At 41.2% G+C, this 19,377-nt stretch overlaps 1 protein-coding gene across 1 annotated transcript; it reads left to right on the top strand.

The window, feature by feature from the left end:
• Positions 1–206: 206 nt before the first annotated feature.
• LOC104959348 (adenylosuccinate synthetase isozyme 2-like) lies at positions 207–19,146 on the top strand. The gene is made up of 5 exons (XM_010787220.1): positions 207–294; positions 17,070–17,329; positions 17,778–17,902; positions 18,218–18,315; positions 18,930–19,146. Exons 1-5 carry the CDS (start codon positions 207–209, stop codon positions 19,112–19,114), a joined length of 756 nt encoding a protein of 251 aa, XP_010785522.1. The 3' UTR covers positions 19,115–19,146.
• The last annotated feature ends 231 nt before the right edge of the window (positions 19,147–19,377 follow it).

The following is a 19,377-nucleotide window of genomic DNA, read 5'->3' as shown; positions in this document are numbered from 1 at the left end:
AAACGGGAAGTGTATACCGCTTGTTTTGGGCCACCCCGAATGTTTTCATTCTGGTCCGGCGCACTTTCCTGGGGGGCTTGAGACTCACATGGCATCCGGACTGTGGTGTGATGGCAACATGGTGTGCTTTTTTCCCTGGTGTACACTGAGAAAGGGATAGCGGGCACCAGATCTCCTAAAAAAAAGGGTATGTATATTCACTTGCCATGGACTCTGCTCTGTGTAAACTGGCCTGTGGGCCCTCTGTGGTGGATGGGGCCTGTTTCTCCCTTGCCGGCCTAAAGAAGGAGAGGGGTTGGATCCAGGGAAAGACTACCTGGACAAGGGGTCACTTTATTTAGAAGTTGAACTTGTTGGGTGCCCTCCTTCTGAAGGGCGCGTTTAATTGGAAGTTAAGGCATAATCTTTTCCTCCAATATTCTTCTGTACCTTACTTACAGCTATTGTGTGTTCGCTACAATAATTGACATGTCTGTTTCAAACAGCACCACGTTGAAGTTAGACGGAACCCCACCCCCTCCGCCTGGATTGAGGCTTCTGGAACAGTCTGCAGCGGAGCGGATTAAAGAGAAACCAGGGTAAATGTTCTGCTTTGATTTTGTGTGTTAAAATGTGTCTGGCTGTTCTGTGTACATGAATGAATCTCTATTCTATCGAGAGTCCTCGTGTATCATATACTTACAAAGCCTCCTCAAACCAATCAGCCGCCTCTCTACCTCACAGAACTCCTGGCACCACCACACCCCTTTCCCGCTGGCCTCCGCGCTCATTTCAGAAGCCAACCTCCCTTATTCCATCCCCAACCATATCAATCACCGGAACCCTGGGGGGACCAGAGCCTTCTCCGTTGGCTGTGCCCCCTCCCTTCTGGGACTCACTCCCCCAACCCATCAGAGACTGGCACCGACCTCACACCTTCAAAAAACTCACCCTTCTTCAATCTGGCTTTTAATGTGGTGATTGTTTTTTGTATTATATTGACTTTAACTTAAACTATTTATATTAACTTTAACTATTTATACTTTAACTATTTATATTTATTTGTTTGTTGCTTTCTTTTCACTATATCTGTAAAAGCATCTCTTTGAGCACCTGTAAAAGCACTAACAAAATAAATCTATTATTATTATTTATTATTATTCTCTAAAGGTACAGTACATCTTGCCATTATGTGAAAAAAACTCCAGTTTTTGAAGTTAATTACATTAGATAAAGTACATTGGAATTAATTTGACTGTATAATATTATATATATTTTCAAACTTACTCAATTTCAAAATTGGGTTTTCAGGAAGATTTGAGAGTTTGAGCCTTGTAGAACCCAATTATTTAATTCAGGTTTACTTCCTTGTTGGGAACAAAGCACAAATATTTAATAAACTGAGCTTCCGTTTACTGGTAGTCATAGCCTTTGACCCGTGAACAAATAACGAGTTGGTAATAGTAATTTCCCCATGGCGGTATCCGACCGCTGTAGCTACTGTGTCATATGATAATTAAAGCCCTTTGAACCTACTTGAAAGGCTTAACCCCAGCCTCCGCTGCTTAAAGAAGAGACATGGTAAATGTCAATGGCTACTGCGGAGGAATTACTGAATGAGAATAGCTAGTCTCAACCAACGGCCATCATTCTGAATAGTAGTCACAGAAAGGAAGCTTCTGTTCGGGACGGGGACGTAATCATCCACTGGCAAATGGAACTGAAGTAACACATCTAGAATGAAATTACGCCGTCTTGTCGTTTTCAAGAAATCTCTTGAACTTAATTTCCTTCAAGATTTCTCTTGAAAGTCCACATATGCATGAGCAGTGGTGGAATGTTGACGGGTACTGAGAATTGTCTATTCGTTGCCGGACTGGATACACTCCACTACAAATCAAAGGGAAGCGGAGTGGTACTTTGTGCTTCACCAGGGTCTTATGTGATTAGCAGTTGATAAAGGTATAAGGGTATTTTACCCGAAACATTTCAATGATTGTTAGGACAATCCTTGGAGGCTATTACGTTTTGGGCTGGGGGCGTCTGGGGCCCGGGGCGTTGGTTGAATATGGATTTGGTTTGCGACCTACGGCAGGGGGTGACATGTAATACTCACGAAACCAGTCATTCGTAGGTAGATCTATAGTGGTACTTCTGCAGTAACATGCTGCATTGAACCAGATCGTGGCACGTTGTGAATAGGAGTATGCTTAAGTGTGGTAGGAATATATTCTGCTGAAGAGAACGAGAAGGCCGTTTCTTCTTCGACCTGGCTGTGTTGTAGTTGTAGACTGACTGGTATGTGCAGTAATTTGTTTCAAATCATTTGCTTAAACGGTGTAGAATTAGAGTGGATGGTGATGTATCAGCAACACAGGAAACGCAGAATGAGAGATGTGCTGTTGTTTAAAGTGGTCTACTGTTTCATGTTTTGTAGTAGGCCTTAGTGTGAACAGACAGTTTTATTGAATAAGGATATGCATCTGAGGACGCCACTGGTAACTGTAGGATTATAGAGAGAGAGAGGGGGGAGAATGATTACCTAACATATGTAGTTAAATAAAAGGTAAGAAGTAGCAATAAAAAGACAACCTGAAAAAGCCAAAATCGTTTTACTGGAGATTGTAAATAAGATGCAAATGTAATCTTTAAAGTCCGCATGTCATGGCCATTGTGCTCCACTGACTCATAATTCCATGTGAGGTGCTACTAGAATAGATTTATATTGTGGGCAATGTTCCAAACGTCTCACAGCTGCTTCGCCATAGCCAGGCATCTCTGTAAAACGACGTGTATTCACTGAAAGTTCAACTCTCGCCTTTAACGGCTCGTTGTAGCTCCCAGTAGTCCAGGCCGCCACGCCCCTCCCTTGGGGACGAGGAACAGTGTGCGTCGGATTGGTCGGGTGGAGATCGTGGCAATCGCGCTAAGCTCCGTGGAGTGTGGTTTCCTTGTTTAGCGATACACAGCGAAACACAGCCAAACTCACCCTGAGCACACACAAAGTCAGAGCCGAAGTAAAAACAATAAGTGTGGCTTGATATTGAGTAAGAAAAAGGTTGATAAACGCTGTGAGAATGGGTCTGCAGAGAGAATTTCGCCGCGATCCCAACTGTCTGTTATCAGCCTGCAGCCAGGGAAGAGAGATCAGCAGAGCTGCCTGCACTGAGTGTGTGTGTGTGAGGAAGCCGTGGATTGGTCAATTTGGACCAATCAGCAGGGGCTTAACGTAATGGCTCCGCGAACGTAACGGCTCCGCGGACGTAATGTAACGGCTCCACGGATTGGTCCATTTCGTTCCAGGTACGGTTGACATCATGCGTACCCGGAAGAATCAAATGGACAATGACGTATCTCCAACGAGGCGTTTTGGGGAGGTATTTTCTGTGTTAGAGTTTTACTCGCTACAGGGTGTACTTTGAGGGTTTGTGACTCTGCAGACCGTTTACATGCAGAAAAACCTTCATAACACAGAAGGGGACGGGTAATAACCAGAAAAGCATGACATGGGACCTTTAAGTAAAATCTACTTACAAAAACTGAAATGTGATAGTAAAGTTTACTTAAGTGCGTTTAGTAACAAACACTTCTTAACTGTAAGTAGATGCTACTTGAAATATACGTTGTTAAATGTACTTAGGTCAGGTGCAAAGAAGTGTTTCTAAATCTCTGTGATTTCTACCAATGCACAATATACTGTATACCGTCAATAAACCCTAGGTGCCTGTCAGACGGGGGCTTTCATCATCATTCAAACTAATTCCTGTAGAAATACACAGATATGGATATCAGGTACCTAACAAGGAGTCATGTCGACATTTTGCTTCAGAGCAGCTTCATTCCTCTGAACACTGCAACAGAGCTGTGTGGGATGTTAGACGTTCCTTCAAGAAAGCCTCCAGCTGTTTGCAGTTGAAGGAGGAGGGTTTCTGCTTCACGCTATGCACTCTGGAGCATCTCATAAAGGTTTCATGTGTTTGTGGAGTTCATGGAAGCGGTTTGACTTCATCCTGGTGTTCGTGTAGGTACTGCTTAATTTGTTTTGCAGTTTGCCTGCATGGTGGCGTTATAAACTTAGATTTGAGAAACATGATGAAGGACGAGTGAGTTGAAAATTCATCCCATCTGGTGTTGTAAAATAATTGTTCACAGCACCTGGCTGTTTTGCTAGCACAGTAAATCGGACTAAATGGCTCTCGGACCATCCCAGACTGCACCATTTTGAACACTGTGGGTGGAAATCGTTGTTTTGCTTTTAGTAAATCTACACTCATTCTGATTCATGTTGTTCAAAGACATCAAACAAGTCAAAAGAGAGCAAAAATACTCACAGTTACTTTAGCTTGACACTCATTTGAAGCAGCAGAGGCGTAGCGAATGAACTAAAGAACTATAATTCTACGACATTGTTTAGTATTGGAATGTGAGATGTGTCTTATACATTGTATGAAGTAGTGACAAATGGTGTCTATATTCTGAGCTGAATCCGTTTATAAAACTATTGCTGAGCTGTTTTCCAAAGCAATAAATGTGGGACTGTGACATTTGATAAACATTCAGAAAGGTGAGATGTGCTAATCTATGCAGTATTGACTTCTCGCTCACTGAGACCAACTAAATGTTAAAATAAGTGACAGCTGCAGTATTTTAAGACTCATTTTTGCTTACTTGTTTCACAGTGAATAAATGAATGTATCAGCTCAGCAATAAACAGACAAAACAGGTTAGAGGGGAGCAGGAGAGAGGCAGGCAGGGGACCTCTCCCTCTGCCTCTTTTTCGACTTTTAACCGGCGTAGAAAATAGCTCTGTCTCTGAAAAGCCAGACTCAATCCATTAAACTGGCATTTGGGTGAGCTAAGTCCAGCCCTTAGAGCTTCAAAGGAAAATATATATCCTGACGCTCCCTCAAGGCTCTGATCCGACTTCTAAATGTGCAGAGCTGATGCTTATCCAATGAGAAAATTGAAAATGCTCGCTGTCCCAAACTCAAATGATACAGGTCTCTTAATTAGGAAATGCACCAGATTATAATGTAAAACAATAGAGACTTAATAACAAAGCGTCACTCCACAGAGTAATATTGTTTTACAGCCCCCTTGACATGCATAATCACTTGGTTGTTGTCAGATCTCTCAACCGTCATTTGCAACTCAGACTTGTGGGTGAGAACAGGAGAAAGCAACGTAATAGTTTCTGAAGTTTTTTAAATGCAACATCCGGAGTCTGCCTAAAATTGGGCATGACATGATACCCCGAAGAGCGCTTGTGGGTGACGGTTTAACTGCCCTGACATTTTTAATCACTGCAGGCAGCCGGGCGCAGACGGATGACAGACCAGCCTCACATCGCCCTGTCCACGCTCCCAGCCAACCATTCAAGATGACAAGTGTCACTCTGCCATGCTGATATGTTTTCCAGAAACCTCAGTCTGACCGCCTGCAGGAATATACTCAACCCCTGTCATTTCTTCAGGCACTTTATCGTAAAGGTCAGTAGAGACGTGGAATAGACAAGCACTTTATATCAACCTTAAAGTACTCCTTAGACCTATATTGTGGTTTACTGGAGTCCTTTCTCCAAACAAAAGTCCTGCAATTACAGTATCTCTTGCCCTTGTAAGGATGCTGTATTCACTCTTGATCATACAATCTCATGTAAAGCTTTCGGGATTTAGAGAGCCGGCATTTACACTCTCTGCCTCCTCCTTATAACCCTTGGTTCTCTATCTTCACACTCAGAGCAGAGAGCCGGGTCCCTTGTGTTAGCACAACCCCTGGCAACAATTTCAATTTCTAGAAACTGAAATATTCTGCGGATTAGGGCTGAACGATATATCGTGTCATGGCGATAACCGCGATATGCGCATGCGCGATATTCACATCGCAGGGATGTGCGATTTTATTAATTTTTTTGATTAATTTTTTTATTTTTATTTTTTTTCTAGGACTTGCGATATTAATTAGGTAAATTAACTCAAACACGTCATGTTACAATTATTTTTGCTGCTTGCTACAAAAGGAAAACTTGCGCGGCTCTCATGTCAGGGGTACTTGAGTGAGTGACATGCCGGCTCTGCATGCACAGCAAACCACCAATCACAATCATTCTTGATCAGATCACAGCAGGCCCCGCCCCGCTAGTTTGCAGACCATCAAAACACCGGTAAAAAATTTGCGAGGCACAGGAGGACAATACCAGCGAGAATGAAGATTTACTTCCAAAAAGAAAAGCAACATCTGCCATCTGGAACTATTTTGGATACAAAAAGGTTCTTCTCTTCTTCATTCACAGATGAACCCCCTTATGTAAGCAACATGTATTATCATGACATGTTAGATCATGACTTAAGGTATGATGAGTCAACCAGTTAAGATCCAGACGTCCGTGACTAAAATCCTTCATCCGGTTAAATATAGTTAAAAAAACGCAATATATATCGCAGGGGGAAAAGATATCGCAATGTCAGTTTTTTTCAATATCGTGCAGCCCTAGCGGATTTACAATAGCACAGAAGCCGCTGTGAAAGATAGCCTTTGAAATTACAACATTTAAAGAGATACGGTTTGAAACTGCAAGATATGTCCAATGATTTTATTTAGCTGTGACATTTATGCTCTCTTTAGATTATGACATTTGCTTTGATTAGTTTTGCTGCTTTCTTTCTCGCTTGGATGATGCATTTAATGCTGATTATCAACTTGCGAATGACAATCAGCCTCTAGGCCGAATTAAGTTTATTTACAACCAAATTAATGTTTACGCTCGAATGGGCCAGAGCACAGAACATGATGTATGATGATATAACAATAAAGAAAAAAAACGTTTTGTTATTCTAGCAATTGTTGGATAAATTATTATTTGATAAATTAAAGAAAAAGTCTATTTCATTTCTTTGTACTTACATTTCCCCCTAATTATAGCCCTGAAGCTATTATCCACTCGTGTGGGCTCATCCTAAACAATATTATTAGGGTCATTAGTGGCCCTGGTGGAGTGGGAGAGAAACTCCCTCAGGAGGGAACTTTGGGATTTTAGCCTTTGCAGACCATTAACATGCACAAAAACCTATATAACATGGAAAACCCCAAAAAGCAAAATAGGGCCCCTCTATTTAATATTTCGGACATAGTGGTTTATATGCTAGATGCATGACAACATTGGGTTTAACCATTGATGCAGACACAACATACTGACAACAGTCTGAGCTTTGATTTGATTTGATCAATTAGCACACTTTTCATTTGAGTGCAAGATGAAAATATCAGCTCCTTGTTTGTTAATTAGCACAGTTGCCTCAGAGGACCAGGGCAATTAAATCAAGTGAATTATCAGCCAGTGCCCCATGAAGGGGAAGAATGATAAAAGGACAAGCGGGCATGGTCAGTAACCTTGACGGTGGATGACGCTACACCCAAGTGTACCACTGCAAGAATCACAAGACCATGAACTGGTAGAAAAACAGACAATGTTGATTTTGCTTTTGCAACATCATGCATCATCAGTGTTACTAGCCCTGAACTCATCATCATATATGCACATTGTGAAGCCCTATTGCACCATAGTTCCATATCTTGAGTAATTGATCTCTAACTTGGAAGGTCGGGATGATTTTCTATGCAGAAAGACGTTTTGTGTCTATAAGGAAACCTTTAAGCTGCAGCAGATGACTAAAAGCAACATATTCATTCAAATATTACATATGAGTGTCTTTAAAGCACTGAAGACATTAGGAGAAATACCTTTACCAGCACTCCTTGATATAGTGAATTAATAATAGTATTGGGACAAGGACAAGAAAGTGAAACAGGAAGCCGATAAGGAAAACATAACAGTGAGGATTTTCATTCACGTGGATAATGACCTTTCAATTAGGTTTAAGTATCTTACATGAAAACATCCTTAGATATTTTGAACTCCTCAATTCCATTATAACTTTAATTTATTGTCTGACGGTGTTGGGGAGCTTTTTACGGTCCTCCCGGCGCTCGCTCTGCTGCTGTTATCTCTCAAAGAACAGTAAGCGTTAGTACCCTTGCGGATGAGAAGAAAAAAAAAGAATGACCAAAATGTGGGAGGGACTTTTGATAGTGAAGAACAAAGCAAGGGAAGGAAGAGGAAGCGGGAAAGTGCCACTCTTTCCTCTCTTCAGCCAGGAAAACACAGAGGAAGTGTTAATCTGTCCGAGGTTGGATATAATCGTCTACATTGAGATGCATTGGGCGATCATGGGGCCCTGTACCGGTAGTTCTTGTTGTTGATTAAGGCTTTTCATCCTCCATTGGGTTTAGCCGTGGGCCTCCGGCACTTTGTCTTGTGACATGCGTAATTTCCTCCTCCCAGTCCCCACATCTTGATAGTGAGCTAATACAAACTCTCTCTGGATCCGCTCTTAATGAAGACGGATCCTCAGATGGCCAAGCAGTCTCATTTATATTAACAGTCTATCAACTGGTTTTAAGTAGATTAGGCATGTGGCGTGCGACAAGCAAAAGTGAGGGGAAGCAAGTGTATAAATATAATTTACAGGGATTTTACAGAGCTTTATTTTCGACTAAGCCTTATCACAGCACCGCTGAAGGTTTGCTTGATCTCTAAACAATGAGGAGATGAGAGGACTGTCAGTGGAGAGGCAAGATGTGATCAGATTGTTCCAGATATTCACTGAGGGTTGTGTGTCTTGCTGAGCGGATTTAGGGCGGCGGGTTTGGATAGTTTAAGCGGGTTGTGTTTTGGGGGTTTTCTCTTTCCTGCAGGGTGTAGTATAGGTTTTTGTGCAAAGGCTAAAATCCCAAAGTTCCCTCCAGTGGGAGTTTCTCTCCCAAACACTCTGCCTGAAACGTCTCCATTGGACTCCTTTGTTTACTTCTGTAACACAGCAACATCACTATGTTACGCTCATGCTTCTATGGGCTAGTGCTGCAACACATTGTACGTAATAGGCTAAGGGGCGGGCATCTCTAAGCGGTCGACCAATCACAACAGAGCCGGCCATCTAACGAATCAGGACAGACTGGGCTCTGGTTTCAGACAGAGGGTGAAAAGAGGTGCTGCAGCACAGGCAGTATGAGAAAAATAAAGAGCTTTTTGAACTTGAAAGCATGGAGACATGTCACAGTAGAGGCACAACATATAAATATGAACCTGAAAATGAGCATAATAGAGACCCTTTAAGTGAATGGTTAGGGTTAGGATTGATAAATCTGTTATTTTCCTGCTTTTTCTAAGAGAAATAGTTTGAAACGACTCTCAAAGATCTGAATATCACATTTAAGTTATCCAGTTTACAATGTTAAAAACAGAACAACAAATAATCATTAAACAACTAATTGTTTCAGCTCTGGTGAATATAAAAGTATAATTAAAAGGAGACTCGCTGTAAACTGATGAGGCATCCTTCCCAATCAAACTAAATTCAAAATTGAGATTTCAGTGGTTTCATTTGGTTTCATTTATGTGCTGCTGGAGTATTTTCTGTAAACTGGCCACAAAAAGCAGGATAGAAAGATACTGAAATCCAGCACCTATAGCAATTCATAGTGGCTTTACAGTGTAGGTGGTTGATTTAAGCAATCATTCACGAGAGGCCGTTCTTGAACGTCATTATTGGTACGACAGTACTGCGGCAGGACCGAGGCGTCCGTACGCCTGTACTGGAGTACCAATAATGACGTTCAAGAACGGCCTCAAGTGTATGATTGCGATTCTATTACACAAACTATCATTGTAATCAACAATATCGTAAAATAATTTCATAATGTGGGCTAATTTGCTCCCAAACCTACGCTTTATGCTTGAGTTACTCTCCGTCAGAACGTAGTTCCTAGAAAGTAGTTCCCATGGTAACGGTTTGGACACTGTTCCGAAATCCACCATTTTCTCCTGGGTTTTTAAGAACGCTTTGAGACATTTGACAGCCCAGGTAGTTGACGCCAATGTACTCTTTTCGTTGCGACTTTTTTCCAACGCACTCAACTCGTCAGTTGAAACAGCCGCAAATCTTTNCATGGCCTTCTTAGTTACCTGTCACTGCATAGAGGTTGCTCCGTAAAACCCCCTCCATAAAAGACACAATCTCAAAATGTACCCTTATTTTTGGAAGTATTGTGTCTTCCCTGGCCCATTAATTGGTCTTTCGTACTCATACCCGAAGAATTGAGAATAATAATAATAAGTTTTTTGTTTTTTTTAAAGTACAAAAAGGAAAAATACAAACAACAAAACGACGACATGTACATTATCATAGATAGCACTTTATGTGCACATCACGAATACATCACGGAAATAAAAGTCATTTTCCCTTCAAACAAAACAGGACTTGACTCAAAGATACAGACGTAAAAGATACTAAAATTATTGAAAAAATTATCATAATAAGAATTCTCCAACTGAGACTTTGTATGGGTTTCTTGAGTTTTACTTTTTATCGGAACCCAATGATCACCATAAACATCATTTACAAACGTGACAACGAACAATTTATTTGCTATTAGGACACCAAGGGATCAATGGTCTTTCCTGTCTCACGACTAAGTCTGCGGCACCACGGAGTAGTGTCAGCCACCGTAATCACGACTTGACACCGCACGGTGCACCTTCGTGCAGCCACTGCAATCATTGAATGTAGTATGGATCACACTCGAGGGTCGTCGAAAAAATTTCTCGTGTTCGAATTCTCAAAGTAATAGTTGCGCAGAAATCTACGGGACTTGTCGCGAATCGGTCAATCTTTGTTGTAAATTTCCCAATCGTGCTTCATTATGTGTTCAAATTTCCCAGTGATAAATACCGTTTAGGGTGAAAGGAGGTAGCAGGGAGAAGGATGTAGTTGTTACCACGGGAGACACCAATTTCTCTTAAAGGACCTTTTCAAGGTCCTTTGTTTTCCTAAGGAGAGGAGAAAAAACAGGGACCCTTAGGGAAAGATATTTGTTTTGAACAGGGGACTTTTCTCGGAAACCTAGTCTAAAACCCCCTGTGAATTACTACAGTCTTGCTAGAAACCCGAACCCACCCATTTTGGGGTTAATCGGTTTAGGGTTGGTTCCATGTGGGGGGAGGGGGGAATTAAGCTTGGACTTTTGAGGAGGGGATTTCCGGTGGTACTCAAGAAATTGGGTTTTTATAAGGAGTCTCCTGACCCCTTCCCCCGAAAGGAATAAAAGTAGATTGCTGTCTTCTTTAGTCGGAAACTTTTTAATCCCGGGACTTTTTTGGTTCTCCCCTAATACCAAAACCGACGTTTATAGACAACCCAACAAAAGGCTCTGTTTTTGAAGTTCTCTGTACCCCAAAAGAACATATAATAGGATTCTGGAATATTTATTTATAAACTACTTTTTGTCAATTATATAGCCCCTGAAATTGTGATTTCAAAAAAAATTAGCAACGGTGTGTGTGTCACCCGGACATTTTTGACTGCTTCAAGCTTACCCAGGTCGTTCGCGACCGCAACCGGAGGGAAGGGGGTCCCTACCCCAGAACCCTCCGCACCCGTCCTGGGGGAGCATGTTACCATTCAAAAACGTGGGGCCAAGGGGGAGGTGGTACCCCCGAAAAAGTTGGGGCCGCTGTTGTATGAGGGGGATTTTTAGGTGTTGCAGGTACAACCTTACGTTTCTGGGCCTCGTTTAAAAATCCCATAACACTTTATTTACTATTAATTTTAAAAATAGAAATAATTGGGAAATTTGGACTTCTTCGAGAAGGGAGAATTACAGTTATGATCACCCACCCCATTGTATCGGAACCAATGACCACTCGGTTGGTTGAAAATATGGCCATTGTTCGTGTGGCAAATTATTGTCAAATGTATTACAAAAACGTTATCCTTTTTACTTCCCTTGGTGTCCTTTCGAAGTGTGTGGTGTAGAAACCGGTAAAAAAATACGTATGTAAGGAGAGTTGGGTTTCGGGGGGGCTTTTGATTTTGGGAATAAAAACAACACCAGGACCTTTCTTGGGACCTATTTTCCGGTGCAATTTGGTCATACAGGTTTACAAACAGAACAATACAGGAAAATAACGATTTTGTTATTCCACCCAAAAAAAATAAAAAATTGATCAGGGGCTACCTTTCAAAAGGTGTTTTTCAATCAGGGCCGGTAGGTCTCCCTCTCCTGGTTAAACCCCACCTTCCTTTCCTCATCAGTTTTGTTTTTCTGGGGTGTAAAAAACGATTACAGTTAGACCTGGATTTTTTTTTTCGTTTTCCAGGGAAGGGGCTTTTCTTTAAAACCCGAAAATTGAACAACCAAAAAAAGGGTTTTTAAAATTGTTTGTAGTCCGGGGGGTCTTTTTGTTACTTCTGGCATAATCTGGTTGAAAAAACCATTAAACCTTCTCGTTTCATAAAGGGGTGAATTACCTTTTTATTCCATCCCAACCGGGTTTACTTTACAACCGTGTCAAAAAAATTTAAGGACCATAACCCCTTTCTTAAATAGGGGGTATTCAACCACGTACACAAAACTCACACACAAACTTACAGGAGTTTGAAAAAACTTTAAATTTCTTGTTACTTTTGGGGGGGAAACACCAAAACCCCATTTGTGTTCCCCGAAAAAAAAAGGCCAGACTTTGTGGCGGAAAAAACGAAGCCTCAAGGGAAAACCTTTTTCTTTTTTACTTAGTCTCAAACCTTTTTTCAAAAGCTTTTTTTGCAAAGGATCTTTATACGGGGACCTTAAGTTTGTCGGGATATGTTGACCTCGAACTAACGGAAAACCTGTTAATTCCATTCCAAAAAAAAGACGTTCAAGGAGGCCAATTATTTCTTTTTTTGAGTTCGATTCCTTTTTACCTGGGAACGTTCAAATGTCAACGGAAAGGGGAGTAAACTTTGGATTCTATCCTAGTATTGAATGTTGACCATCGAAAGGGGCCATTACGTGTTTACTGTTATTTTCGGAACTTTGAACTTAGTAAACGCGGGGTTTCAGAAAAAACCCAGGCAAACTTTGTGTCACGTCAATTTTGATACTTAATGTCTTCAAGGTTGTTTTTGGGGCAGGATTTACCCGGAGTTGGAAAAAGTTCTTTCCCCTTGGCACCAACTTTCAGGCCGGGTCGGGGTCCAAGGGGGGGGTCTAGGAGTCCGGGGGCTAACGCTGGGGAACCGGCTACAATTTGTGCCTGGGTTTTAGGGGGAAGGAAGCAAACAGGGATCCGACCTTGCCCCTGCTTTATTCCTCCTCCTTCCCTTTCCTTCCCCCCCTTAAACCATTCTCGTAATCGTACATGAATTTCCAGGTGGATAATACGTTTTATGTTGAAAAAAAAAAGTACAGGAAAAAATATGTAGTGGTACACCCCCCAGGGGGGAGGACCCAACATTTCTCTAAAGGGGGACTTTCAAAAGGGGGTCCCTTCTTTTTATAGAGGAAGAGAAAAAAACAGGGACCTAGTAAAATTATTTTTTTTGGAACAGGGACTTTTACTTCCGACTTTAGTCTAAAAAACCTGTGAAAATACTACAGGTTTATGCTAAAAAATAACCGGAACCACATTGTAATCGTTAAGTGTTTGGGGTTCCCATTTGGGGGGGGGGGGTTGGGAAAAATATTTGGACCCCTAGAGGGGGGAGGGGATTTCTGTTGTAACCACCCCAGGAAAAGAAAAATTGGGTTTTTAGAGAGCTTTCCCGGCAACCCCCCCCCTTCCCCCGAAAAGGAAAATAAAAAGTAGATTCATTTTCTGTCGGTGAAAAAAAACCTGTTTGTCCCCCCGGGGACTTTGTTCTCCCCCCCTAATACCCCCCTACGACCGTTGCTAGAAACAAAAACCCATAAACCCTTTTCGGGGTTTGGGGAAGTCTCTGTACTGAAACATTATTACCTCTGGATATTATTAAACCCCTAACTTTTTTTGTTCATATTAGCCCCCCCTTTGGAAAAATTGGGTTGTAAATAGTTACCAATCAGTTTGGGGTGTTTGAACAAAACACTTTGGGGAGGGAAAAATATCGAAAGGGGGGGTCTGGTTTCAGGAATAACCACCTTTTAAGGGTGGCTCACAACATTTAAAACCCTCGGGAACCAAAAACCTTCTCTTTATAATTAAAAAAATTCCTTTTGCTTATGTCTTTTTAGGATTACCACCCCTGGTGGGGGGGTACCAAAACTCACCTTTTAGAAAAAAAAAAATGCAACGTCATTTAGGTTATCTATTTGTTTTTCTTTCTCTTTGACAAACTTAAAAACAAGAAACTATCAGGTTAACCTTACTTTGTGATGTTGGTCGAAAAGTGGTGGCAAGGGGGGGTAATTCCTGGAAAAAAAGACGGTAGAGATGTATGAACTCGTCTTTGTAGTTTTTCTTTCTGTGTTGAGGGCTTTTAATTCTACAAATTTTATTCTTTTGGGTAAAATTTTTATAACTTTTGTTTGAGATGTTCGTCGAGAAACCCATTAGCCGGATTATAGGGAGCCGGGAGGTTAAAAACGCAATTAGGATGTTCCGGGTTATTGTCTTTGACCCTTTATCTAAGGAGGAACCACCCCAATTAAGCGCAAGGGTAAGTAAAAATCGGGCTAACAAAAATTTGTTACGTCATTAGGTTATTGGTTTCGGCTGGTAGATGGGAGATTCCAAATATTATATATATTATCCATTTTCATAGAGTTGTCGGGGACCCCCACTTTTTGGATAATTGTAATTTTGTATGGTCTCACAAATTTATAATTACGGAGGTTACCTTCTTCGACGAGGTTCCCCCCAAAACGTTCGGACAGTAAATGAAAATTAAATTATAATTTATCAAATACATCAATTGTGTCTAAAACTTTAACCCTACAAAAACGGTAAAAAGTAAAAAGGGATAGTATTACCATTGTGTCTGAAATTAAAGGACATTTATATGATCAAACCCTTGGTACCAAAATGGTAAGACCGCCGTACCCGGAACGAAATGGACCAATCCGTGGAGCCGTTACGTTATGCCCCCGCTGATTGGTCCAAATTGACCAATCCACGGACTTCCTCACACACACACACTCAGTGCAGGCAGCTCTGCTGATCTCTCCTCCCTGGCTGCAGGCTGATAACAGACAGTTGGGATCGTGGCGAAATTCTCTCTGCAGAGTGCAGACCCATTCTCACAGCGTTTATCAACCTTTTTCTTACTCAATATCTAGCCACACTTATTGTTTTTACTTCAGCTGTGACTTTGTGTGTGCTCAGGGTGAGTTTGGCTGTGTTTCACTGTGTATCGCTAAACAAGGAAACCACACCTCCACGGAGCTCAGCGTGATTCACATCGTCCCGACCAATCAGAGCACACTGTGTTCACAGGGAGGGTGGGGGCTGGAGCTATTGGAGCTACAACGAGCCGTTAAAGGCAGAGAGTGAAATTCAGTGAATACACGTAGTTTACAGAGATGCTGTATGAGAAACCAAAGTGATTTTGGAAAATTGCACAATATAAATCTATTCTAGTAGACCTCAACAATGGAATTATGATCAGTGGAAATGGCCATGACATGGGACCTTTAACATACTAATCTTCCAGATGTATGTCACTGCAACATGTGATTACTGAGAGCAGTGACGCCACAAAGCAGATTACATTTCAGTGGAGATCAACTCTGGTTATTATCAAAACACCACACTTGTAATAACTCTGGTGGTATCAGGGTGTCCAGCACACTGAGGGACAAGCAACCTCTCTCTGAATCCTTGTATCTTTACTGGGTTAGAAAATGTGGCAAAAGTCGCACTAGCATCAAGCCTTAACTTTATTTTCCCCATCTCACATGAAGCTAATGTCTTTGCAAACATCTTATCTTGACTTAGAGCATGTCGGAAATCAGTGTGTTTAATTAGTTTAGATTAAAGGGCATTTTGACTGCTGATGGGCACACAAGCTACTCAACCTGTTCCTCTTTAATTACACAACATCTCTCTGAACACTGAGTGGTTAACTTAGCTTCCAGGAATGAGGCGTGGAAACTAAATCTTTGTTTGTGCACACAAGCTGAGACACAATTCCTGACCCACACCTTTTTTGTTGAATATCTGTGTCTGTTATCACCTCTGGCACATCCTGGGGTCTGCTTAGACTAAAGACGGAAAATGCTAGACAGAAAAGTCACAGCTGGGAATTTGGGGAATCTTCATGAGATTGAGTGAACTCTCTGCTTTTGTCATGAATCAGCAAGTCTGTCTACAGGTATTTGTCCAATGGGGTGTGATGAGTAGCTCTGGTGTGAATGCTTAGGGTAGGTAAAAATGGAGAAACCAGCTCGAATGCGCTAGAATTTGAAAGTACACAGCCGGAAAAAATCTGCCTCTTCCTTCAGACTTCCTTACAGAGCCCCTCATCCAACACACACGAACGCGCACATGACCAATGAGGGCACGAGATAAGTTTGTGCACAGATGGAAGGCTGACAGGCAGGTAGGCCATCCAGTTACTTTAGCCGGGCCGGCTCAGATGATTGGTCGTGCTTTTTACAGCGCCACGGCTTCCACAGATGACATTTTTTAATGTATTTATTGTCAAAGCATTTAATATATTCATTGCTATCGGGATGTTAAGAGCATTCCATGGAATATAACAAAAAGAGTTTCTGAAATAAATGACATACCCCACCTTTAATCGGTTTGATTTATGCAAACCAGCTGAACTGGCATTTGTCAAAATATATTTTTCTGGTATGTTAAAGACAAGCCTTCCTCAGAGCTCGATATTGATACTGTGACAATATTGCAGGGTCGACTGTTGATGCTTTTACAAAATATTTACCCAATGACAATTTGCAAACATTACCCAAAAGCATTATGGGAAACGTAGTCAAACATTGAGAGAAGGATTATCTACCTAATAGAAGAAAGACAAAGGATAATTATTAATACATATTTTGTATTTCTTGTTGAACTGTTTAAAAAAAAAATATATATATATATTATGTATATTAGTAAGGCTGTACATAATGATTCTTAGATTAGATTAAACTTTATTGTCTTTGCACAGAGTACAAGTACTAAGACAACGAAATGCAGTTAGCCTCTAACCAGAAGTGCAACACAGAGTGCAGAGCGATGTCTAGTGATATAAATATACTGTCTCACTTTTGTTTGTCCACACTGTCAGACTTTGAAATCCTCTCGTCTTCACAAATCTTCCCACTTCTTTCCGCTGCATGTTTGTTCAGCCTGTATCTCAGTTTGACCAGCCTTCCCTCCTTGTGTCTTGCAGGGACGTACCCGTTCGTGACGTCGTCAAACTGCACGGTGGGGGGCGTGTGCACGGGCCTCGGGATGCCGCCCCAGAACGTGGGGGAGGTTTACGGGGTCGTCAAGGCGTACACCACCCGAGTGGGCATCGGAGCGTTCCCCTCAGAGCAGATCAATGTGAGAGGAAACACAAATACTATACGATACGATAATACTTTATTGGTCAGATCAAGTCTGAAATTTGACTCGCATCACAGCAGCTCCATGTGTAACATCAACATAGACAGATATCAAGACACAATACATGAAAAACAAAAACAAAAACATTTAACATAACAGCACAATCACTGAGAGAAAACATTTTCAACATAGTACCATGCCACCCATACAGATGCAAACTAGATATTTAAATGTCTTTTTCCTACAAAGATGGAAAGTATATCCGCAGTCGGTTTACAACTAAGTTTAACTCAGATGCCTTAGACCTGCACAGTACATAGCTTGGCAATATGGACTCATGCAATATCCAAATCGCAGTAAGCAATTAAAGTAAAGTAAAATATGTGAGAACATCTGATTTAAGTATTGTAACATTAACAAAAACAGCTGTTTTTTTTGTTTTCAGGAGATCGGAGAGCTGCTGCAGACTCGTGGGAAGGAGGTGGGCGTGACCACGGGCAGGAAGAGACGATGTGGTTGGCTGGATCTGGTGCTCATCAAATATGCCCACATGATTAACGGCTTCACCGCGTGAGTTCACCGTGCATTGTTTTCATGGAAATGTTTCTGACAAAGCATTTAATAGACAATCATAGGAGTAAATGTGAACAATAATCAAAAAACTGTATTTTTGCAATACATATTTCTATATTTCTTTTAAATACAGTTTCATTAGTTTTTGTTTAATTTGTTAAAACTGAGAAAAATTGGTCTTATTCACTTATTTTAAGGCAAGATACCGAACTCCACAGGAAGCATAAACACATCTTTCTTCTCGGAGAATGTTAGTAAGTAAACGGCTCCTTTGTCTTATAACCTTCCTGTTTCCTTATATCCCTTCGACAGTATAGCCCTCACCAAACTGGACATACTTGACATGTTTGAAGAGATCAAAGTGGGCGTATCGTACAAAGTCGACAACCAAACTATACCTACTTTTCCAGGTGAGCCGGTTTGTGAATGATTACTGCTTCTGTAAATGTTCAAATAGAGTTAAAATTCAGAGAGGAAGAAGGGGCCTTACTCATTAACATTTCACATCTCACATTTGCTCTTAAATTAGTTTTTGTGAAAGGTCCTAAAAAAAGTCTAGTGTCTTTGTTCTTATAACAACGAAACCCACTGTCTTAGTCATTTGAAGCTGCACCATTTGATCAGCAGATAAGACGCTCCACCAATTGAAGTAAAAGAGCATGAGACTGCAGGGCCGTGTGCACATGCAGATATTGAAAAAAAAAGTTGACAGAATTAAGATAAGGCTGAAAAGAGTTGAACATTGGACTCCAAACATAACAAATCCCTTCTGACACTGTTTATGACATTTTGAAATCAGATCTGACTAATGTCATCATGAAAAGTTAATGTATCTCTTTGTTCAGTGGAATCTGCCGAACATCTCCTCTTCCCGTCAACTGTTATTTATAGAGAGCTCCATTTCTAGGCAGCAACATATTGATCTGTTATCATAGCTGCTTGATTGCGGTCTCCTGTAAAGCTAATGGTGTGATATTACTCCTCCTCCCCTCCTCCTCCCTTCCTCTCATTGATTCTGTGCCAGCCAATCAGGAGGTGCTGCAGCATGTGGACGTCCAGTATGAGACGCTGCCCGGCTGGAAGAGCGACATCTCGCAAGTGAGGAACTTCGAGGATCTGCCTGAGAACGCCCGGAAATACGTCGGCTTCATCGAGGAGCATGTCGGAGTGCCTGGTACGGTTTCACATTTGTTAGAAGTAAATAATTGATTAATGCTTTTTGGGGTTTAAGAGATAAGATAAGATGGACCTTTACTAATCCCCTTGGGGAAATTCAGTAGTTTAACAGCAACAGGGTAAGAATGAAAAACAGGACAGCACAGATTCACACAGGTTAATACAATTAAAGATAACATTTCAATTAAAATAACTATAAAATAAGAAATGAATTAAAATGAACATACTGTATATACATATTGAGTCATATATACATTAGATATATTTACATGTGTGTGTGAAAACGGTGTGTATTT

This window comes from Notothenia coriiceps, unplaced genomic scaffold (assembly GCF_000735185.1).
Source record: "Notothenia coriiceps isolate Sejong01 unplaced genomic scaffold, NC01 NC01_scaffold00030212, whole genome shotgun sequence".
In the NCBI taxonomy this organism is placed as follows: Eukaryota; Metazoa; Chordata; class Actinopteri; order Perciformes; family Nototheniidae; genus Notothenia; species Notothenia coriiceps.
The sequence above is the reverse complement of the archived record's forward strand: the minus strand, read 5'-3'. Positions and strand labels throughout refer to the sequence as shown.

Coding starts and splice junctions, on each gene's coding strand:
- LOC104959348 (XM_010787220.1), top strand. CDS start 207: ATGGACTCTGCTCTGTGTAAACTGGCCTGTGGGCCCTCTGTGGTGGAT. Junction 17,903..18,217: donor ATGATTAACGGCTTCACCGC/GTGAGTTCACCG, acceptor TCCCTTCGACAG/TATAGCCCTCACCAAACTGG. Junction 18,316..18,929: donor AACTATACCTACTTTTCCAG/GTGAGCCGGTTT, acceptor ATTCTGTGCCAG/CCAATCAGGAGGTGCTGCAG.